Source organism: Neovison vison, chromosome 4 (genome assembly GCF_020171115.1).
Source record: "Neovison vison isolate M4711 chromosome 4, ASM_NN_V1, whole genome shotgun sequence".
Lineage (NCBI taxonomy): Eukaryota > Metazoa > Chordata > Mammalia > Carnivora > Mustelidae > Neogale > Neogale vison.
In genome coordinates, this window is record NC_058094.1 from 219,088,831 (window position 1) to 219,113,026 (window position 24,196).

General features: G+C 40.0%; 1 protein-coding gene across 1 annotated transcript in view; it reads left to right on the forward strand.

Annotated features, from left to right (window-relative positions):
* MGAM (maltase-glucoamylase) overlaps positions 1 to 24,196 on the forward strand; it is an 86,812-nt gene that overhangs the window by 7,767 nt on the left and 54,849 nt on the right. The window contains exons 2-7 of the mRNA XM_044246742.1: positions 8,491 to 8,617; positions 10,480 to 10,592; positions 19,798 to 19,918; positions 20,980 to 21,089; positions 21,623 to 21,774; positions 22,331 to 22,502. Of these exons, the coding sequence (XP_044102677.1) occupies positions 8,491 to 8,617; positions 10,480 to 10,592; positions 19,798 to 19,918; positions 20,980 to 21,089; positions 21,623 to 21,774; positions 22,331 to 22,502 (795 nt within the window). The remainder of the gene's footprint in view (positions 1 to 8,490; positions 8,618 to 10,479; positions 10,593 to 19,797; positions 19,919 to 20,979; positions 21,090 to 21,622; positions 21,775 to 22,330; positions 22,503 to 24,196) is intronic.

Below are 24,196 nucleotides of genomic sequence, written 5' to 3' on the forward strand. Positions count from 1 at the left end.
CACAAATGAGCTGGGAGTACAGAAGGTGTGTTGACGTGCTGGAGGTGCTGGGAGTGGTGTTTGATGGACTTGATAATTTCACAAGGGGCCACCATCCCCTGCTACTCCTTCCAAATATGTTATTCGGTTTTTAGTTGTTACTGTCTCCTACTTAATGTTTGTCCCATTTTTCACTGTCCTCAACTTATACCTGCTACTCCACTCCCATCCTATAGGATAATGTCATGGAGTATTATTAAATCCACTGATGAGTTCAAAATCCCCCAGACGGTTTTCAAATAGGAGTAGAGGGAATTGAATATTGAAGTCATCTGGGGAACTTTTGAAACCTACCCCAAAAGGTTCAAGATGGTAGATGGATCACAGGACTTTACCTGTTTTCTTTTCCAAACTTCCATTAACGTTCTTATAAAGATGTACCAAATGAAATGCGTCTGTGACAAAATGGAAAAAAGAAAAACAGACATGACCATAGTGCTGGGTATAGCAGAGCAGAGAATATCTCTCAGGAGTCTGTTGTGGAGTTGGGGGCAGTTCTGCTCAGAGAGACCACTGAGCCTAGAGCTAGGAGTATGGGAGGGCAGAGTAGCAGAGGGATATGAACCAATGTTCAGCTCTAGTTGGACTTAATAAAGGGGCGGTGAAGAGCACTGTTTTCCAGAAAGTGGATTTACTAGTATATGTTTTTTTTTAAGATTTTATTTATTTATTCAACAAAGAGAGATCACAAGCAGGCAGAGAGGCAGGCAGAGAGAGAGAGAGAGGAGGAAGCAGGCTCCCCGCTGAGCAGAGAGCCCAATGCAGGGCTCGATCCCAGGACCCTGAGATCATGACCTGAGCTGAAGGCAGCGGCTTAACCCACTGAGCCACCCAGGCGCCCCTAGTATATGTTTTTTTAATAAAGATGTGATTTCCTACTATTTCTTTTATGTTTATAACTCATATTAAGGCTGTTATTCATATGAGCTATAGTTACAAAGGTCATATGGAGAGGGAAGTGGCAATATATTCTGGAAAAAAAAAACCAAAACCCTCCCTAGAGATATTGATTACCTCTCCTTCATACTTCAAAACGGTTGATGAAAAGAAATCGTGACTTGGATCCTTTTGTAAAACAACTGAATTCTAATTTATATTATTTTTTATATCATTTTTTTTTCTTTTTCTCACTTGGATTTCTGTAGTTACGGGTGAGATTTCTGGGATGAAGGCATACCGTTTCCTGTTTCATCCCTCTCATACCCCTTCGGAAAGAGGCCAGGTTCTCTGAAGTGCATCCGTGACACAGAGCATATCATGGTGGTGTTTCCACTCAGTCTTGCTTCCAAATCGGCAAATACTCACTATAAGTATAAGTATTGCCAGGGGGCATCCACTGAAGCACTGTAGAGTTTTTCCCCACATTTTCCTGATGATAGAGAACAAAGAAAATGGTGGTAGTGTTATTAGGCTAAATGAAAGGGATCTAGATTTGCAGAAGCAGCAACTCTCAACAGAAGAATGGCCCAGCCCTGAACTTTCTGCCCCTGCCCCACCCACCTACCCACAGAACAAGGAAGTCAGTATTTCAAGCTCTCAGGTTGAGAGGGATCACTCAGAGAGGGGTGAGATACTCTCACACACTGGCATCTACCTGCTTAAAACTTAGGAAGGGAAGACACATTTTCCTCAGAGTTAAATACAGATATAGATAGAGAGTTTGGGAGCAAGAGGGGGAGAGAGGGTTAATTTTAAGTCCTGGAGTAGATATTGTTGAACTGAAGAAGCAGGATTCTGATAAGGGGAGCAGGTGGTGTTGGGGAAGGGTGTGGGCTTTGCTGTGGTTGTGTCGAGAAGCCTGTCTTTGGAGCATAGACTGGGAGTGAATTTCAGCTCCACTATTTGTCATTGCTGATAAGTTTTATATCTTTCTGACCTCTGTTTTCTGCTTGTAAAATAGAGGTGAATGATACCTGCATTTCAGGATTATAAAGATGATTATAAAGATGACAGCCTGGAAAATACCTGACATAGAGAAACCCCAAAATATTACCTATACTTACTACTCAGAGTCAGACTGTAGATGATACCATTTAGTCTTGTAAATGATGGAAGCCATTACAAGCTTGTGAGGCCTCAAAACCAATGGCCTCACTCATGGCGGCAGTTCTGCTGCTCTGCTCTCCTCCCACTTTTTACTTGACACTTCTCACTATGTCTGATTCCAGATTCTGCTGCTGGACAGTCTCCTGTAACTTAAGGGGATACAAGAAGCTAGTTAGATCGATGAAACTCATTTTAGAAATCATTCTGTCACACCACCCAACTTGACAAAGGATTTGTTTACTTCTTCTGTGTAAGATCTTTCCAGAGACATTTCTTTCTCCCATGCTGGTTGATGTATTGATTGTGACTTGTCAGCTTCACTCCCTGTTGAGTGACACATTTCAGCATCACAATACCGCGCTGTGTAGTTTCTCACACTTTCGAAGAAGTGCTGTTATCTGTGTAGGTGGACACTCTCACAGAAAATGGTGGACATTCTCACACAAAACACGAAAGACAGAGTGTGCCTTTACCTAAGAGGCAGAGAGGTCAGAAAGACAACCCCGAAGGTGGAAGTCAGAATCCCTCATTGTTTCTGATCCTCAAACATGGTCTGTGCATGTCTGGTCAGATGAAGGGAACCCGCTCAGAGGCCCAAGTGACACTGCCAGTCACTGTGGTCCCTGCTTTAACAGATGTGAATTCTCCCTTTCTTAGGTCCTATTTCTGTGTTGGTCATCATACTCATCCTTAGGAATGTGGTATCCTTTTTTTTTTTTTAATTTGAATATTTGCTGTGTTGCTGTGATTCGTATCTAGACAGTGGAGCACTTCAGCTGCTCTCTGGGCACAGATCTCCCTGTAATTTCCCCCAGTGTGCGCAGGTTCAATGAGTAAGGGTGACTGCCTAATCCTTCCTTATTAATGAGAAGGTATTTCAAGACCTGCTTTATGCTGGACCTCTGAATATGAAGAATAATGTTTTTAGGGTTTGAATTCTATGAATCTTTAAGACACAAATTTTGACTTAAAACCACCAAAAGTGGTCAAGGCGAGAGAGAAAAACAAAAGTGAACAAATATAAAAACCTCCAGGAACAAAAGCCTGAAAAAAACAATTTCCTCAGAGCCCACCCCCTTGAGGGGGGCAGGAGGACTTAGCTGAGAGAACTTCAGAGACTGAAAACCCATGTGGCAGGCCCCTCCCCCAGAAAACCAACCGGGAGAGGAAAAAAAAAATATAAATAAAGACGACAAGAGAACAACCACCACTATTTCATAGGACAATTTTTATTATTGATTCGATCCCACTATTCTGGCTCATTTTTTTTATATAGTTAATTTTTTATTATTATATAGATAATTTTTTAACCTATTTACCATCACAGTGAGATGTCCAGTACATCAAATTCCATAATAACCTTCTAACCTGAACTTTTTGATACATACACCTGTGTTTTCCTTTTGCATTTCTATTTTTTAAATTTCTTTTTTTTAAATTTTAGTTTAGTTTAGTTTATTCCTTTATTTAATTTTTATTTTCTAATATTCATATAGAGTTAAACTTCAGGGTAATCCCCTTTCCCCAATCAATGCCACCCCTATAGGTAAACCAATTCCTAATCCCCCCTTATCTTAGGAAAGTTGAGTCCTTTAACAAAGATATCAAGATACATCCAGGAAAAATCAAAACAACCTTCCTCACCCACACTGAGAATTTACAACAACTCTCCCATCTTTTTCTTCCACCAGTATCTCTGTGCTTTTGTGTTTGTCCTGATAGTATATAAATCTTATACTCAGGGTTCTTTTTGATGAGGTTCTTCCTTTATTTGCATATATATATTTGCAAATATATATATATATATTTTTTTTTTTCTCTTGTCATATACTTTCATCAGTCTTTTTGTTTGTCTGTGTCTGTTTGTATACTTCATAAATCTTACCTTGGGACCCATTTGGGCTAAACCTTCTCTTTTATCTCATCTTTCTTTCCTGTCTCTCTCCATCTCTCTTTTTTTTTCTTTTCCTTTTCTTTTTCCACTCATTTGGGTGGGGAGCCCTGATTGCTCAGAAGCATTCCAGGGTGCACCTTGACTGCACCACAGTCAATACACCCAGCTACACCCATTCAGCCATCTCTCACCAAAATGACTAGGAGGAGGAATGTCCAACCGAAGAAAAATACAGAGGATGGACCTTCTGCAACAGAGCTAATGGCTATCAACATAGACGATGTGTTAGAAAGAGAATTCAGGCTAACAATTATCCAAGCAATAGCTAGGTTGGAGAAAGCCATGGGTGACCAAACGGAATTGATTAGGGCCGAACTGAAAACGACCAGAGATGATGTTTTCAATATTAGGGAAGAGCTGAAAGCTACCAGGGATGAGCTTCACAATGCTCTCAATGAGTTCCAATCTAATCTAAATTCTCTCAACGCTAGAGTAACTGAGACAGAAGATAGAATTAGTGATCTGGAGGACAAACAGATAGAGAGAAAGGATCAGGAGGAAGCCTGGAACAAACAGCTTAGAAGCCACGAAAACAGAATCAGGGAAATAAATGATGCCATGAAACGTTCCAATGTCAGAATTATTGGAATCCCTGAAGGGGAGGAGAAAGAAAGAAGTCTAGAAGATATAGTGGAACAAGTTCTTCATGAAAATTTTCCAAATCTCATGAATGGAACCAGCGTTTATGTACTAGAGGCCGAAAGGTTTCCCCCCAAGATTACAGATTCTCAAAAGTCCTCGAGATACCTAATAGTAAGAATGAAGAATTGTAATTGTAGGCAGAACCTCTTGAAAGCAGCTAGGACAAAGAAGATCCTTACGTACAGAGGAAAGTCCATCAGAATAATGTCAGACCTGTCCACAGAGACCTGGCAAGCCAGAAAGGGCTGGCAAGATATATTCAGGGCACTGAATGAGAAGAACATGCAGCCAAGAATACTTTATCCAGCAAGACTGACATTCAAAATGGATGGAGAGATAAAGAGTTTCCAAGACCGGCAAGGCTTAAAAGACTATGCAACCACCAAGCCGATACTGCAGGAAATATTAAGGGGGCTTCTTTAAATGAGGAAAAAGCCCAAGAATAGCATTGAACAGAAAGATAGAGACAATCTACAGAAAGAAAGACTTCAAAGGTAACACGATGTCAATAAAAACCTATCTATCAAAACGTATCTATCACTCTCAATGTGAATGGCCTAAATGCGCCCATAAAAAGGCACAGGGTTGCAGACTGGATAAAACGACAGGGCCCATCCATATGTTGTCTACAAGAGACCCATTTTGAACCTAAAGATACACCCAGACTGAAAGTGAAGGGGTGGAGAAGCATCTTTCATGCCAATGGGCCTCAAAAAAAGGCTGGGGTAGCAATTCTCATATCAAATTAGATTTTTTTTTAAAGATTTTATTTATTTATTTGACAGAGAGAGATTACAAGTAGGCAGAGAGGCAGGCAGAGAGAGAGAGGAGGAAGCAGGCTCCCCACCGAGCAGAGAGCCCGATGCGGGACTTGATCCCAGGACCCTGAGATCATGACCTGAGCCGAAGGCAGCGGCTCAACCCACTGAGCCACCCAAAACTAAAGACTGTAGTCAGAGATCCAGAAGGACACTACATCGTTCTTAAAGGGACTATCCACCAAGATGATCTAACAATTGTAAATATCTATGCCCCTAATATGGGAGCAGCCAATTACATAAGAAAACTGTTAATCAAGATAAAGAGTCATATTGATATGAATACACTAATCGTTGGAGATCTTAACATGCCTCTCTCAGAAATAGAGAGATCATTGAAGTTAAAACATTGTCTGCATTTAGCACCCCAATAAGCCAGTTTCATGGTTGATCCCAGTCTGTGGCATGTTTGGCAGGAAGCACTGAACTGGGGATCACATGAATCTGGAATGCAAGACTGACTCAAATCTGATGGAGATCAGGAGCTGTTTGGAAGAAGGGGACAGGAATGGGTTGAGGGAAGTTGTTGAAGACTGAGATTGTGGTAGGCTCAAGCGTATTCGATCCATGAGGGGCCCACCAAAAGTTGCCAGGATAGATACAGTAGCTGAGCTACATTAAGCTTATCGGGAAATGTGGTTCTAGTCCTTGGTTGTGTGACTCTCAACAAGGCACTTGGCCTACTGTACCTTGCTTATGCATAAAATGAAGGGGCCTGACTGACTACTGGTTCCATTTCTTTTTTTTTTTTTTTTTAACGTCATGGACACCATTTCTTAATATGTTTTTGCATAGTGAAACGTGTTTATTATAATTTATAAGCCTGGAATAGGGCCACTGTCTCCAAAACATAGTTGCATATCAGAATTACCTGTGGTGTTAAAAAAAAAAAAAAATCAGTTACCTAAACCTTCTCCCCAGAGATTCGGATTCACTTAGGTTGAGACAGCAAGAGAGTACTGAACATCTGATTTAAACTTCTTGGCAAAATATTTTAATGCCCTGCTAGGATTTATAGCAATATAGCAATTTATATTTACATAGGTAAATGTGTTATTTCTGTAATTTTTTTTAATTGACAATTCTCCCTGGGACTCCGAAGGTAGCCAGTTGGTCAGGATGATCCAACAGGTACCTTCCATTGTAGAATTCACCAAATCTCACTGAAACTATAGTTTCTAAATATTGTTACCACTGTAAACAAACAAACAAACAAACAAAAGCCTCTGTAGAGATGTTTCGTTTGGAACTGGAGTCAGGAAATGTGCAAAATGAGCCTAGGTTATCCTCTTATAACAGAGAGCAAGGAAACTACCAAAGACGACCAGGAACCAACTTGGAGAGACTCCCGCTGGGTACATTTATCCTACCTCTCCTCTATGAACTCTGTCTTTATGATCCAAGTAATAGGTGAGGGGGAATTTCTCTCTATAGTAATATTTCATCCAGTATATAAAGAGTGGTAGAATTACAGTATCACTGTCACAATTAAGGGAATAATGGACCTAAGAAATGCTCACCAATGGCTGTTAATATGAAAAAGGGAGAATTTGCTAGATCTTTTGTGTCTCCTGCTGGAAGACTGTATACCAGCTCTACACCATTCTTGCTAAAATATAGAACCTGCATCTGTCAAAACTCTAGATCTGATCATTAAATTTACAGGAAACATTAAGGCAGAGAAACATGTAAGTATATCCACAGATGCAATTAACAAAGTCCAGATTATGGGGAAATCTATAGATCAAACTTGTAGATTAAAACAACCTAACTGGGGTGTCTGGGTGGCTCAGTCAGTTAAGCACCCAACTCTATTTTGGGTCAGGTCATGATCTCAGGGTCGTCAGATTGAGACCCTGTAGGCTCTGTGCTGGGTATGGAGCCTGTTTAGGATTCTCTCCTCCTCTGCCCCTCCTCCCACTTTGGGCTCACTCTCTCTCTCTCTGTAAACAACAGAAAAAAAAAAAAAAGCTTAACAGACACAAACCAATTACAATATATAAGTTTTCTTGCATCCTGATGAAAGTAGAACAAATTATAAAATATTTATCAGGCAATAAGAGAAATTTCAACATTGACTAGATATTTGATGATTGAGGAGTTATTTTAAAAATATTTTTGGTGTTCTAACAACATTCTGTTTAGCTTTCATGAAGTTTACTTTTTAATACTTAAATATTTAAAAAAAATTTTAAGCCAAAGATGTGGCATATATATACAATGGAATGTTATTTGGCCATCAGAAAGGTTGCATACCTACCATTTACATCGACATGGATGGAACTGGAGGGGATTATGCTGAGCGAAATAAGTCAATTAGAGAAAGATGATTATCATGTGGTTTCACTCATAGGTGGAAAATAAACAGTGGAGAAGATGATAGGGTAAGGGACAGAAAGTGGAATGGGAAGTCATCAGAGTAGGAGAAAAACCATGAGAGACTCCTAACTATAGGAAACAAACAGGTTGCTGGAGGGGAGATGGGTGCGGGGATGGAGCATTAACTGGGTGATGGGCATTAAGGAGGGCACGTGATGTGATGAGTACCGGGTGTTATATGCATGTAACTCTGGGTGTTATGTGCAACTGATAAATTATTGAACACTACATCTGAAACTAATAATATGTTGGCTAATTGAATTTAGATAAAAACAATAAAGGAATCTCTATATCTACATTGGGGGGCTCAAACTCACAATCCCAAGATCAAGAGTCATATGCTCTATCAACTGAGCCACACAGACTCCCCAGTACTTAGATATTTCCAGATGAAAAGATATCTGAGATTTGCTTCAAGGTTAGGGAGAGAAGTAAATAGGATAAAGAAAAAATGAGATTGATCATGAGTTGATAATTTTTTAATCTTGCTGATGGGTATGTACATGATGGACTTGTAGTTATTCATTTTACTTATTATGATATTTAAGCTTGTCCATTAGGAAATTACTAGCTATGAATTCAATAAGACTTAAATATAATTTTTTTTTTCAGATGGCAAGAAGGAAGTTGAAAGATTTCACGACATTGGAGCTTATGCTCAGTGTTCTTCTGCTTATGGTATTTATCATCACTATTCCTCTGTTTGTGCTTTCAGCTAAAGAGTCTTCGGAATCAAAAGGTAACAAGGAACTCTAGCGCTCCCTCCCCATGTGTTGCTCTTACCAGAGCAGAAACCTCATAAATGGCAGGGATTTGATTCTCTCCTGTCCATTGTTGTGAGTGTGTGTGGGGAGGGAGGGGGAAGTTATTTGTGTGTCGGTGAGCCCTTGACTGGAACTGTGATAGCTCACTAGGTATTCACTGTAGGCCTAAGCCGATACTTTTATTTCCCAGTTAGCACAGTGCAGGATTTCATAGCTGACCCTTGAAATAAATTTGCTGAATTGCTTTGAATAATTCTCATTTCAATAACAATATTGGAATTTATTAACCAATAACCCCTTATATGTAAGGCAATTGAATAAGTATATAATCAAAGTATTTAAGGCCAAAATTCTGTTTTTTAAAAAGTTAACAACCATCAGAGTTATTTAGTTAAATGTTTATTGAACTGTCTTACTCTAAAAGAGGGGCTGGATTGTGCCAAGTTATCCCTGGTTTCTTCTCTGGTATATCTAGGAACAGTTTCTATGAATCAGGTGATAAAGGGGTAAGTCTGTGGCTAGAATCCTTCTCTTCTCCCAGTCCCTCTATCCCAGCCCTGACAATTTCTCCTTTTGTGGGGAGTTACATCAAATAATCTCAAAGATTGTTTAACTCTTAAAGTTTCATGACTTTGGACATGGAACTAAAACCTCGTTCAGAAAGTGGCACAAATATGGAGCTCTCTTAATCTATCACTTTTGAACTGGAATAGAAATGAAAACTAATTAAAAGCCCCATTATTCTGTCTTCATGTCCTTGCAGAGTGACTTAAAGAAATCTCACTTCCTTATTTTAGAATTCAATCAATGTGTATTTTATGTGACTGATTTTAAAATATGAAGCAAGGCCCTTGGGCAGATCCTAACTGCCAAGTTTTACATTGGTGGCCTTCCTTTACATTTTTGCCATATGAGACTTTATATTACATGAGAACGTCATCACTCAGAAGTGTTCCTTGTTGAGGGAATGCCTGGTAATGGAACAACTGGAACAGAGGTTATGATGGTTAGGGTGGTAACATCCACTAAAACATACACCATGTGTGTTCTGTGCACAGACATACTGTGAACCAGTTACTAGGGGTGGAAGTAAAGGACCAGGGCAGTTTGCAAACTTTTCTGTACAAAACCAGGTACTTAATACTTCAGATTTGGCAGACCATATGGTCTCTGTCATAACTAATTAATTTTGACACTGCAGCAGAAAAGCAGCAGAAAAGTGGATGTGTCTGTGTTCCAGCAATCAGACTGTGACCTGATTTGGCCCATGGGCTATAATTTGCCTGCCCCCTGGACTAGAGAAGAAGGTAGATTTGGTTCTTACCTTGGTGACCTTTTGATTTAATGGTGGAGCCACACTCCTTGCTCTTATATGAACCATCTCAAAGGGGAGAGTGTTGGTGGTAGAAGGAGATGATACAGTATACACAGAAGTAAATACAGTCAGCAAGAACAAAATGAGGATTTCTTTTTTTTTTTTTTAAAGATTTTATTTATTTATTTGACAGAGAGAGATCACAAGTAGGCAGAGAGGCAGGCAGAGAGAGAGAGGAGAAAGCAGGCTCCCTGCTGAGCAGAGAGCCCAATGCGGAACTCGATCCCAGGACTCAGATCATGACCTGAGCCGAAGGCAGCGGCTTAACCCACTGAGCCACCCCGGCGCCCCCCAAATGAGGATTTCTAAAGTGAACATGTACTCTTCAAGGACATCAGGGTGAAGACGGATCAGTAGTGGAGTTCATATACTTGGACGTGTTGAGAACTATGACAATCATGTTAAATGCTTGTGATATTACATCTGATGGTCATTTTATGTTTGTTTTTGGGATTATCCCAGATCCTGGGACAACAGTTACACCAGATCCAAGTACCACCCCTGAATCTGCTGTGTGCCCAGTGGTAAATGAAGTGGAACGGATAAATTGCATCCCTGACCAGCCACCAACAAAGGTTTGAATTACAGATCTTGTTTCCATTTAAGAGTTTATGCTATTGGATAGTTTTTGTTGTTAATTTCTGTTCTGTTTGTTTGTTTCCTGTTTGTAAGTCCCAGAGAACTGTTTGCATTGCAACTATTGGTGTCTCGTACAAATGAATCCTGTATCCATCCTTGTGAGACAGTGCATCTTTGGGAGAGAAGAGTGAGAGAATTCCCTTGGGTTGACAGATTAAATTAAATATGGATTTCTGATAAATCACGAGTACTTTTTTTAGCAGAAGAATGTCGCATGCAAGATTTGGGACTGACTTCTATTAAAAATGGATTTGTCTTTTATCTGGCAGCACTGCTTGGTTACTCATTCTCTCTGACTGTTACTGCCTCTGTTTCTTGCCTTTTCTCTGTCTCTCTCATGATTCCCAAAGGCTGTCTAGGATCTACAGTGAAAAGTAATACATGTACATAAAACATTATTTAAAATAAGGACAAAGTTTTAAGAGCCATGTTTTGTAAAAAAAAAAGATAATAAATCCCAGGCTAAAGATAGTGCAAGCATCTGGGTATTTACAGCAATATTTCTTGATCACCAACTGAAGTGCTCCTGAGTATTATTTATTTATTTATTTTCAGTGTAACAGTATTCATTGTTTTTGCACCACACCCAGTGCTGCATGCAATACATGCCCTCTCCAATACCCAACCCCCCAATCTCCCACCCCCCACCCCTTCAAAACCCTCAGGTTGTTTTTCAGAGTCCATAGTCTCTCATGGTTCACCTCCCCTTCCAATTTCCCTCAATTCCCTCTCCTCTCTAACTCCCCTTGCCCTCCATGCTATTTGTTATGCTCCACAAATAAGTGAAACCATATGATAATTGACTCTCTCTGCTTGACTTACTTCATTCAGCATAATCTTTTCCAGTCCCGTCCATGTTGCTACAAAAGTTGGGTATTCATCCTTTCTGATGGAGGCATAATACTCCATAGTGTATATGGACCACATCTTCCTTATCCATTCGTCCGTTGAAGGGCATCTTGGTTCTTTCCACAGTTTGGCGACCATGGCCATTGCTGCTATAAACACTGGGGTACAGATGGCCCTTCTTTTCACTACATCTGTATCTTTGGGGTAAATACCCAGCAGTGCAATTGCAGGGTCATAGGGAAGCTCTGTACTCGAGGAACTAGAGAATACTCCTGAAGAAATTGAAGACACAAAAAGATGGAAGACCATTCCATGCTCTTGGATTGGAAGAATAAACATTGTTAAAATGTCTATACTGCCTAGAGCAATCTATACTTTTAATGCTATTCCGATCAAAATTCTACTGGTATTTTTCAAAGAGCTGGAGCAAATAATCCAAAAATTTGTATGGAATCAGAAGAGATCCCAAATCGCTAAGGAAATGTTGAAAAACAAAAATAAAACTGGGGGCATCACGTTACCTGATTTCAAGCTTTACTACAAACCTGTGATCACCAAGACAGCATAGTACTGGCATAAAAACAGACACATAGATGAGTGGAACAGAGTAGAGAGCCCAGATATGGACCCTCCGCTCTATGACAAAACAGGAAAAAATATACAGTGGAAAAAAGACAGTCTCTTCAATAAATGTGCTGGGAAAACTGGACAGCTATATGTAGAAGAATGAAACTCGACCATTCTCTTACACTGTACACAAAGATAAACTCAATGGATAAAAGACCTCAACTTGAGACAGGAATCCATCAGAATCCTAGAGGCGAACATAGGCAGTAATCTCTTCGATATCAGCCACAGCAACTTTTTTCAAGATATATCTCCAAAGGTAAAGGAAACAAAAGCGAAGATGAACTTTTGGGACTTCATCAAAATCAAAAGCTTCTGCACAGCAAAGGAAACAGTCAGGAAAACAAAGAGGCAACCCACGGGATGGGAGAAGATATTTGCAAATGACAGTACAGACAAAAGGTTCATATCCAGGATCTATAAAGAACTCCTCAAACTCAACACACACAAAATGGACAGTTATATTAAAAAATGGGCAGACGATATGAACAGACACTTCTTCAGTGAAGACATACAAATGGCTATCAGACACATGAAAAAATGTTCATCATCACTAGCCCTCAGGGAGATTCAAATTAAAACCACATTGAGATGCCACCTTACACTCCTTAGAATGGCCAAAATTAGCAGGACAGGAAACAACATGTGTTGGAGGGGATGTGGAGAAAGGGGAACCCTCTTCCACTGTTGGTGGGAATGCAAGTTGGTGCAGCCATTTTGGAGAACAGTGTGGAGATTCCTCAAAAAACTAAAAACAGAGCTTCCCTATGACCCTGCAATTGCTGCTGAGTACTATAATTGTGAAGTTCATTACACACAGTGTATCAGTCACCTTTCACACTGAGAATGAATGAAAACAAAATGCAGCCTTCTGAGTGAAGTCCACTGATATGAAATGGCAGATTTATATCAGACACAGATATGATGCTTGCTGCACGTGATGCCCAGGCATGTGGCACGCTCACATTTATCTCTCTAGCCATCCTGTCGTAAGCTGGCTGGAATATCCATGGTGTTCTTGAGAACTGCTGTCTTGGTTTGTCTGAAGGTCCTAATCCCAAAAGACGTTTTATTTTTCTTTTATGTTTTTTTTTCCCCTTTTATACTACTGGAGGCTACAAGTCCCAAATCAAGATGTTGGCAAGGTTGATTCCTTTTGAGCATTCTTAGGTAGAAGCTGTTCCTGCTTCTCTCCTAGTCTCTGGTGGTAGCAGTCAGTCCTTCACATTTCTTGCCTTATAGCTGCATCACTCCAGTTTCTGTCTGTGTCTTCACATGGCTTCTCCCTGTGTGTGTGTGTCTGTGTTCAAATTTCCCATTTGAATAAGGATACTTGGCATATTGGATTAAAGGCTTACCCTATTTCAGTATGACCTCATCTTAACTAATTACTTCTGCAATCATCCTAATTCCAAGTAAGATCGAAATCTGAGGTATTAAGATTAAGACTTCAATGTGTCTTTTCTGAGGACATAATTCAGTCCAGTTCATGGAGAGGGGAACTGTGGAAAGTGGGAATTGTTACAACTTGAGTCTTTGATGTTGACTGACTGGGCGTAGATGCCAAGTCAATGACAACCAATGCCGCCAAGAGAGAACAGATGAAATCAGCTATAAGATATGATGGACTAGGGTTGGAAGTGGGAAGTTAAGGCAGAGAAGTGAACAGGAGCCAGATAAGTAGCTTGACATAGAGAAGATGCCCAAGACCGCAGCAGAGTGATGGGATAAAACTAATCAGGAAGTCCAGAACTCTCTCTCTGAGGGCGAGTGAGATCCAATCTCTGCATAGAGATGGGTAGTTAAGGATCAGGAAATCTCCTGGACAGGAAACTCAGTGCCGTGACTAACTGTTCTGGCATCAAGGGCAGCAGCCTGCAGAGCAAGTCCACTAAGGTAAGAAATAATTCCAGTTAGACCAGCATACCTTACCAAGGTGATTGTAGCGTTCAGTTCCCTTTATTTGGCATCTTACCCTGACTGAAATGAACTTGACCTCTTAGAATAGTGAACAGAGTTAGAGTTGCCTACTGGGAGTAGGAAGAAACAAGATTGAAAAGAAAAGGTGGATTTAAATAGTAGAAGACCTCGGAAGTCACGTAGAGGAAGCGGTTTTTGATGTGATACGCAGCAGCTAGGAGCAACGATTTAAGGCTGAATGGAATCATGTACTGAGAAACAAAGAAAAGAGAACATCAAAACAGGACTAAAAGAAAAAGAAGATATCAGGGAGAAAAGAAAAGCAGAATACTTAAGTATGGGGCCAAATGTCAAAGTTCAGCATTTGGGGTGATAGGTTCAATTAAACTAAATACTTGTTATGCTCCACAAATAAGTGAAACCATATGATAATTGACTCTCTCTGTTTGACTTATTTCACTCAGCATAATCTCTTCGAGCATAACAAATAGCATAGAGGACAAGGGGAGTTAGAGAGGAGTAGGGAATTTGGGTAAATTGGAAGGGGAGGTGAACCATGAGAGACTATGGACTCTGAAAAACAATCTGAGGGGTTTGAAGCGGCGGGGGGGTGGGAGGGTGGGGTACCAGGTGGTGGGTATTATAGAGGGCACGGCTTGCATGGAGCACTGGGTGTGGTGAAAAAATAATGAATAATGTTTTTCTGAAAATAAATAAATTGAAAAAAAAATAAACTAAATATTTTTCTTCTCATAAATTCTTGTAGAGGAGATAAACCAAGTAAATAAGTAACTGGAATATGAAATAAAAAGTCCAAGATACAAAAATAAATATGTTGGAGATCACAGAGAAGAAGACAGTATTATCAAGGGGAAGGTGACAGTATGGAATTAAACATAAGGAGGATTTTGACACAGATGGGAAGAATGAAAAGTGAATTCAAAATAGAATGGATGAGGAAATTGTGGGGCACACACATGACATATCAAATGGTCCCATATGGCCAAGATATGGGGTGGGTGCCAGAGAGAAGATAATGCCTGAGATGGCAAGGTAAATTAGAGCTGGATGAGATAGAACCATTAATGTTCGGCTTTGTTGATAGGAAAGGGAAACTGTGGTCTAGATACGCTTCATGTAAGCAGGATGTTTGGCACACTAGGTTTGCAGAAGGTTGATCCACACCCGTTTACTAGCCCCTGTTGCAGTGTACTAGGAATCTTGTTGCTTAGAAGCACAGCTAGAAGGCTAATGCATCCTAAGTTCACTCTCCTACAACACCTCATCTTGATAATTGATTATTGAACTTCAGATGTCATTATTGGCTCAGCAGTGTTTCTTTGGGGTTTTATTGTAAGACCTTTCATAAATTCTGTGGTATCAAGATTATAGTTCAATAAATGAACTTTGACTCTCTTTGTACGTTGTACCAACTGCATTAAACTATGACCTTGGCATTCATTCATTGACCTGTTCTTCTTTAGCTCAGCCAGAGAGAAATGCTCTGGGAGTACTTTCAGTGGCCTGTTTTTTCATAGAAGTTACGGCCTGGGCATTTTGGTGCATGTTTCAAGTATCCTGGCTGCTATATGCTTCCCCAGACTATTGTTGAGAGGCTGAGTCTATGGATGATGATGTATTTATATAATGTGCATGTTAAAGGGAAGTACATGGATGTGTGGAGTAGAGAAGTGGGAAGAAATTATTAATATGATACCTGGCTAGTGGAATGTTCCAGTGTTGAGGCCATTACTGTACCATTTTATCACTCCTCTCTCTCTCTCTCCTCCATGATTACTTATAAAGAACTAACAGTATAAATTCCCCTTCAGATAATTCTTTGTTGTAGATCCCACTGTTTTTAACTCCCAATAATGGGAGGGGATCCTATGAATTTGCCAAACCACGTGGTATACTCTTGGAGACATCTTGGGAGAGAATGAGCTCCAAGGGTCTCTTCCATGAATCTCAGGGCAGAAAAAAAAGGGTGACTCAGTTATCAAAATCTCTAGCCTGATCTTTAGTTTTGGGTTGGCAGCTGTTTGCAGGGCATCTCCCTTGGGCGTCCCATGAACACCTCACCTGAACTCATCACTCCTCATCAAATCTGTTTCCCCTCCTCAACCACCAGATTCTGTTCTTACTCCTGATATGCTTCTCATCTCGGTAGCAGGAACAGCAGAACTCTTGCCTGGCTCTTCCCTTCAAGCCTTTTGAACAATATTTCATGTATTTTAAACACCTTCCTTGACAATGTTTCCCAGAATAAGCACTTAATTTCCCATGCTGGCCCTTCCCCACCTCACACGTGGCTTGTTCCCATAGACTCCCAGCACCTCTTCTGAATTCCATCTCTCCCCTACCTGTGCCGTTACACGCAGGATTGAAACTGCCCTCTTGAATATCCTACTCTTTTTATATTGCTACCCAGCTGGGGTACTTACAGCCTTCCTTACTGTTTATTGTGTTGAGTTCAAATGCTTAGTGTGTCATCTTAGACCCTGTTTAACCTTTGTGCCTCTCAAGCTGCACATAGGTCATTCTCCCATGCAGATTTTAGAGACAGCTCTCATACGTACCCAAAACCTGTCCATTCTGAAAGACCATATCACTTTCTACTTCCTTGTGAGGCCTTCTGCCCATAATCCCAGCACCTTTTACCCATAACCCCAGAGTTGAAAGATCCTGTTGATGGCTGGGAGCAGAAAGATGTAGTCAGTTCCAGACATCCAGCTAAGGAAAGAGCTGGTAGACAGTAATTTTAAGCTCATTGATTTTCAGGATAGAATGTATTGTATGTTGGCTAGCTGAACATAAAAAAAGAACGTATTGTATAAACAAAGAAGAGCAGGTTTACATGCTTAAAATAAACTGGCATGTCCTAACTATCTTGTAGAATGGGTAAGCTGAGAACAGTTGACAGTAAGTCCTATGGTTAACAATAGTACTAATGATAATCTTTATGATGATGTTTGAGAAGTTACCGTCTTTCTTATTCAGAAGTTGTGTCATATTTTATAGCAGGCATACTCAGTAATTATTTATTGTTTATTTATTGGCTTGTTTTATATTCTGCAAATTCCATTTTCTTATCAATAAGTGTTTAATGGCTCAAGTTTTATGAAATATCAGCCAGCACACTGCATTTTGTGGAGATCGTTAAGAGTCCCCACCTTCAAAATTACTCTGTGTTTACACAGCATTAGTTAAGAGCTATTATGTGGTGCTAGGAAGAGCAGTGAGCTGTCAGGTCCTGTGTACAGACTTCAGTTTAATGCTCTATGCCTTGAACTGAGAGTGTAGCCCTTGGGCAGTAGGATGTTAGGGGAGCCACAGTACAGGTTCTAGTCCTGACTTTGCTTCTGAAAAACTCTGTGACTTGATCATGAAGTCTTGTTTCCTTGCAGACTATCAAATCTTTGTCCGTGAAATGAAGCAGTGTTCTCAGGCCAATCTGTCTATTAAATGCCTACCAAGCATGAGCCAGGAGCTGTACTACAGCTCTCTGTTTCCTACGATTAGTAACCATGAAAGTACTGGCCAATGACATGTGATAATTGACATGATACATTTTTCCCCCAAGGTCTTATTTTGTGTTTTCCATTTATTCTGTTTTGCTATGTGCTGCTCCCTACTTGTCACCCACCCTATGCCCATAACTATGTCTTCTTTCCTTATTTATTTTTTTAATTTTCTTTAGCTTTGAGGATTTTTTTCCCCTGGAGTTTTTAATACTGTATTGGAAGTTACATTGGCTGTATTACTTCAGCAATTCCTCTTAAATTTAAATTCTCAGATGAACTTAAAAGGACATTTGTGTCTTGGCTCTAATTCTTCTCTATATGTGCCTTCAGTCCTATTCACACCATCATTTTGTACAGCTTTTCTTTACGACGATTTTCCTAGGTTTCACATCCTTTTTACTCTCCTGTTTATGTGCACCAAGCTTCTCTTTCCACTCCTCGTGACTGCTTAGGGCCACTGCAAGAACTGGCATTTTCAAGTTAGCCAACAGAGAACATTCACTTTTCTGGCTTCTTTGAGCACTCTTTGATCTTTGCCCCTTCCATTCCAATGAAGAAATTATTAACCTCTGGGCAGTGTGCAGAAACCATTCTGTTTAACACCCTTTTTAACCACCTTTCTCTTTGCCTGATGTACTGAGGTTTCAACTGAGTGGGTTTTGCATGGAGCACTGGGTGTGGTGCAAAAACAATGAATACTGTTACGCTGAAAAAAATAAATAAATTTAAAAAATAAATAAAAGGAAAAAAACGCGCAAAACCCTGCTGATTGGAATTCATGGTGCAGTCGGATCCCACAGCCATATCATCCACAGATGGGCACGGTTTTTCCATCCTTAAATTAGTATTCATGTAAAAATGAGCATGTGATTAGATCCAATTGTTCATAAACCTAAACCATTTCTTTGTCTTATCATTTGCAAAGCATGGCCGTGTCCTCCTGAAAATGTGCTTAAACAGAAATTCAACCCAGAGTATAGGAAAAAGACAGTAGATCGCAAGAGAACTAAGTTTTGGTGCTTGCCTTCCCAGTAGCTCACTGAGCAAGCTTTGGCAGGTCACTGCACCTCTGTGAACTTCTGCCTGTCTCAGGTGCTTCATCTGTAAAATATATAGCAGGATGTAGTAGTTATTTATTGCTTTGTGACAGATTATGCCAAAACTTCATGGCTTAACACAACGAACGTAATTTTTTTATTATGGTCACAAATCTGACTTTGATATAGCTGGATGCTTTTGGCTCAAAGTCTTTTAGAAAACTGAGGTTGAAGCGTCTTCTGGGACTGGGTGTGATCACTTTCAGGCTCATTCATGGGATCGTTGGCAGGATTGAGATCCTCCAGGATTGTTGGATGAGAGTCTCTGTTCCTAGAAGGCCATTGGCTGGAGACCTCCCTTAGTCCCTTGCCATGTGCTTCAGAAGAGCAAGGGAAAGAGAGCAAGCCAGACAGGAGACATAATCTTTCTGTAATCTAATCTTAGAAGCAACATCCCATTATTTTTGCTTTATTCTGTTCATTACAAGTCACTAGGTCTAGTCCACATTCAAAAGGAAGAGGTTTCTTTGTACTTTTTTGTAGTTAGCCTGGTGCTCCTCCCAAATAAATTAGTTGACGTGAGAGAGGGATTGTATTCACTTTAGTCTCCACTCGATTCTATTGTTAATTGTGGCATAAAGTGGACACCTTTCTTAACTAAAAATTAGAATCTCTTTGAGTTTCAAGGAACAATTACTTCCTGCTTTGGGAGAAGTTGAGAGACTACGTATGTGTGTTTGTATATATCTATCATGTATACGTAACACACACATAATAGACATATTTAAAAGTCAAAAATGATCTCAAAGCTTCTGAATAAAGCAAAGTCTTTTTTTTTTTTTAAACCAAAGCAATATAAGTGAAGCTGCTTTTGTAATTTTGAGATTCTGATGGTATAACTATACTAAAGTTTAAGATAGTTAAACAAAGTTACCAGTTTTATTGTGAAAGCAGATGTGGGTCTGCTCTGTGGTCCCTATATTATTACAAAATAATAATAACAGGGTTGGGGCATTGGCAGAAAAATTAATTTTGAGTACAAGCTGTGAATTGACTGGGATACAGCACAATTTCTCTAAATATCATTATGAAATGAGGTTAATGATACCATAAGCTCAAAATACCTTTGTAAATGATAATGTTGTACAAATGCATGAAATTATTTGACTAATCTCTTATTTCAGGCCACATGTGATCAGCGTGGGTGCTGCTGGAGACCTCAGGGGACCATAAGTGTGCCCTGGTGCTACTATTCTAGAAATCATGGTTATCAAATGGAGGGTAACCTTGTCACAACAAATGCAGGTAAGCCAGACAATGAGATGGGAGCTCCAGACCTTCTATTTGCTACAGAGGAAAGCCTTAGTGGCCTGCAGAGTATCACCCTGCACAGCCACACTACCGCCTGTGACAGAAGGTGGGCACTGCTCTTAAGCAACGGCTGGGATCTATTTTGGTATCAAGGGAAAAAAAAAAATCCAATCTTGGCAGTTAGGCTTCATGGTCTATTCCTGGCTCTACTTTATGTCCCTTAGTAACCTTGTACAATCATCGTGACATCTTTGATCCCCCAGTTTCAAACTTTTAAAGAGAGGGGTTTGGACTCAGTAACCTCTGAAATTACTCATAACTAATACGATGTAAATTTGATGATATGGAAGCAATTCCAATTTCATCAACATTTTATGAAAGTTAGCTAGTCAGTATCCAGTGTTCATGAACTAAATGTCTCTTCTCGTTTCTCCCACCCCAAAATGCAGAGGATAATAATGAACCTTCTGAGAGATAACAGAGGGTGACTACTTTGGGGAAGCTCTTAGCATAAAGGAAGAGACGTGCTGCCTCTCTAAAGGTCTTGGCCCGTGGCCTTTTCTAATACAGTCTCAGTTCTCCTCTGGCTTATGGAACCTGGAAGATGGCATCAGCATATATGATCACCTACAATGTAACATGAAAATAACTGAGAAGGAGAGAGATAGAGACAGAGATATCTCTATCTAGAGATATCTCTGTCTCTATCTCTCTATCCATGTAGATCTCTCTCTCTCTATCTATATATCTATGTATATCAAAGGATAAGAGTGTAAGGGGTGTGTGATTAACACAGAATGGCTGATGGACTGTTGGAATGAGAATTAGGCCTTTGCGGGGAGGTTTCAAGCTGATTTTTTTAAGCGAGAAGCATGGGTAAGGGAGTGACTGTGCCTCGCTTCACACACTGCCCCACGGTAGTGTTTGATGGGAGACATCTCTCCTCCCTTCTTTTGAGAAATAAAGGCTCTTCACAGCCCCTTTGACATAAATATGGCTACTTCTTGTGAGTTTACACAGCCGGCTACGTAAACCTTTTTCCCTCTACATACTAGGATTCACAGCCCAGTTGAAAAGGTTGCCTTCTCCATCCCTGTTTGGAAATGATGTCAACAATGTCCTTCTCACAGCAGAATACCAGACGTCCAATCGTTTCCACTTTAAGGTTGTGGTTTGTTTATTCTTTAAGAATCTTTTTGAAAAGGGCTTGTTCTCTCCCTGATGGCTGCAGTTACTACAAGACTGACAGGATTGCTAATGGAAGCATTTTTCTCTCCTGACATTATTTTTCATAGTACCTATATGTTGAGTCGTCTGTAGACTTCCTTCAGTGTGATAACTTCCTGAATGTAGATTTTGAGTCAACTAGTGAATTCTGATTTTCGTTTATTTGTCCCTAATACCATGTGAAATGTAGTCAGGAGGGAAAAGAAAAAGAATGATCACAGCTGTGAAAATTCTAGAGCTAGTCCATCTCTGTAGACTTACAGTGTCTATTTCTACCAAAAGACTGACTTCTGCCCAGGTGTTAAACATTTGAATTTGGTAATATAATGGATAATGCCATTTGGGTCAGTGCCTGAGTTCAGTACCATCAACCTAGTCACTGGGAAACACTGCTGTGGGTAGGGAGGTTTCTATTTTGAAAATACTGAGAAGTTTTCATTTTGGTTTTCTTTCCCTTCATGTCGCGGGCAGCTAACTGACCAGAGCAAGGACAGGTATGAAGTACCTCATGAACATGTGCAACCTTTCAAAGGAAATGCTGCTTCTCCCTTGACCTATGAAGTTATGGTCTCCCAACAGCCATTTAGCATCAAAGTGATCAGAAGAAGTAATAATCGTGTTTTGTAAGTTTTGAAAACCTGTCTGGGGATCCGAGTAGGAAGGACATGGGGAAGGGAGGTCTGCAAGCCCGGGGAAGGGTGCATGCATTGCAACAATGTTCCTGAAGGTTGTGAGCCCACTTTTGGTGACGAGACCCTTCGAATGTGTACTTTCTTCCACCTTCCTCTTTTCCTCCTCCTGCTGCTGCTTCTTCTGTTGTTGTTATAGTTATTAGTAAGCATTTATTAGAGGCCAGGCACTGGGCTGGGCCATTTTTTTTCCTTCATTTTTATTACTGTGTCATCATTTTTTTTCCTCTTTATTTTTCCATTCCTCCATCCATGTATCCACCAGTAAATATTTACGGAACATCTATTATAATGTAAGAGTAATATTTTGGCAGTGTCATAGGGTTTCTAAGGGAAAAAGAATTCCTGATCTCTTAGTGTCCATGGGAGGGCAAATGGTGCCAGTTAAACAGGGGATAGGAGTCATTAAGATGTAAGGGACACTTTTCTAAAGGTGTGTCCTCTCCACTCTACTTGCCCACCTGTCCCTGCATTTGGCATCGCCATCTAGGTTGGACTCAGGCATTGGACCCCTCCTATTTGCCGATCAGTTCCTGCAGCTCTCCATGCGACTGCCCAGTGCTAACGTGTATGGTCTGGGAGAACAGGTGCACCAGCAGTACCGGCATGATATGAATTGGAAGACCTGGGCCATGTTTGCCAGGGACACAACCCCCAATGGGGTAAGCTTTTAGGATGGGCCCCTCTGCACTACAGGTCAGCCTCATTTCTGAAGACAACTCCAAGTAGTACAGAATAATAGTTAAGAGTGAGATTCTAGGGTGAGACTATTTAGGTTTGAATTCTAACACTGACATTCACCAGTTCTGTGGGTCTGGGTGAGTTACCTCTATGTGTCTCCAGTTTCTCATCTATAAAACAGGGGTAATATACTTCCTTCGTAGGACTGTGATGGGAATTAGAAGAATTTATCCATATAGAGTATTTAGAAGAGTGTCTGCCACATAGAAAGGGCTCAATAAATGCCAACTACTCTTCATTTTATTTTCCTTTTGAACTAACTAGTTGTGGAGAAGACATTACTAATATTACTCTGCACAATACTCTGACATTACTCAGACATTACTCTGCACAATAGGTGGGTTGTTATCTCCATATATTTTAGGTTGGGCTTTATAGATCACCAATTTATACCAGGTTTGTCAGCAAAATAGGATAAAATATCAACAAAAATACTGTCTTGCTCATTCCCATATGAATAGTGTTTGGGGCAGTGAAAGAATAAAAGACATAGAGTTTTGTTGCTGTTGTTTTGTTTGATTTTGTTTTTGTTTTCATTTTTATTTTGCTTTGACTGTGAAAATCCAAATCAGAGTTACTTTGTAGGCTTAGCAATATTACCTACAGATCTTGTTTAGCCACTTGCCTGATTAATAAGAATGAGTTTCTGAATAAAGGAGATCATTGGAATAATGTATTAAGTAATCCTTTTAATATATGGTCTGTATTTATTAAAAGAACCCTAAAAATTAAGTATAATTGATTCCATTCAACAGGTGAGAAATTGAGGCTCAGAAATAGCCCAATGTTTAAAAATAAGTTTGGAATAGCAGAGATAGGATCTAACCCCTGGCCTGAGTAATGTAAAGCCCACGTTCCTCACTCTACCATATGCCTATCAGAAAGACAGAAAATTTGAGTCAGAGAAGCTCTCCTGGGAATCATTTAATAAGGAGCCTGAGATCTTTGCTATTCAAATGGGCATCACTATGGGAGAAATGTATTAGAATTCGAATCCACTATTATTCATATATAATTTCTGTGCACACCAAATTTCGAGAGTTGCTTTTCTAGAGTAGTGATTTCAAACATGACTACTCATTGGAATCACCTGGAGAAATTTAACAAAATATCAATGCCTGCTTCTACCCCCCAGGAATTCTGTTTTAATTGGGACTGGGATGAAGCCCCAGGTTGAGAACTACTGTTCTAAAGTCTTAGAAGTTCAGCTCACGTTCTAAAGTCTAGACTTTAGTGAGACTAGAAGACCAAGATATCTTGAGTAGAGCTCCCTCTAGTTGCACATTAGAAAGATGTCTGATTCATATTAAGGCTTGATGGAGCTTTTGCAGATGGAATTAGGTTAAGCCTCTTTGAGAGAAGAGATTTTTTGAACTATAGTTTCAAAATTCTTGTTCTCCTACATTTTGACAGCTATCCCAAGCTCTCACATTTCTACTAGATAAATGGTCATAACTGACTCAATTCAATAAGAGAATACTAATTCACTTGGTTGACATCAACCAAATCTAGACTTGATATATTAAAGACTGATCTGTGTCTTCTTTGACCATGAGTTCCCTGTCAGTTACTCATACAATTAACACGGATTTCTTAAGTCATTTCTAGTCATTTG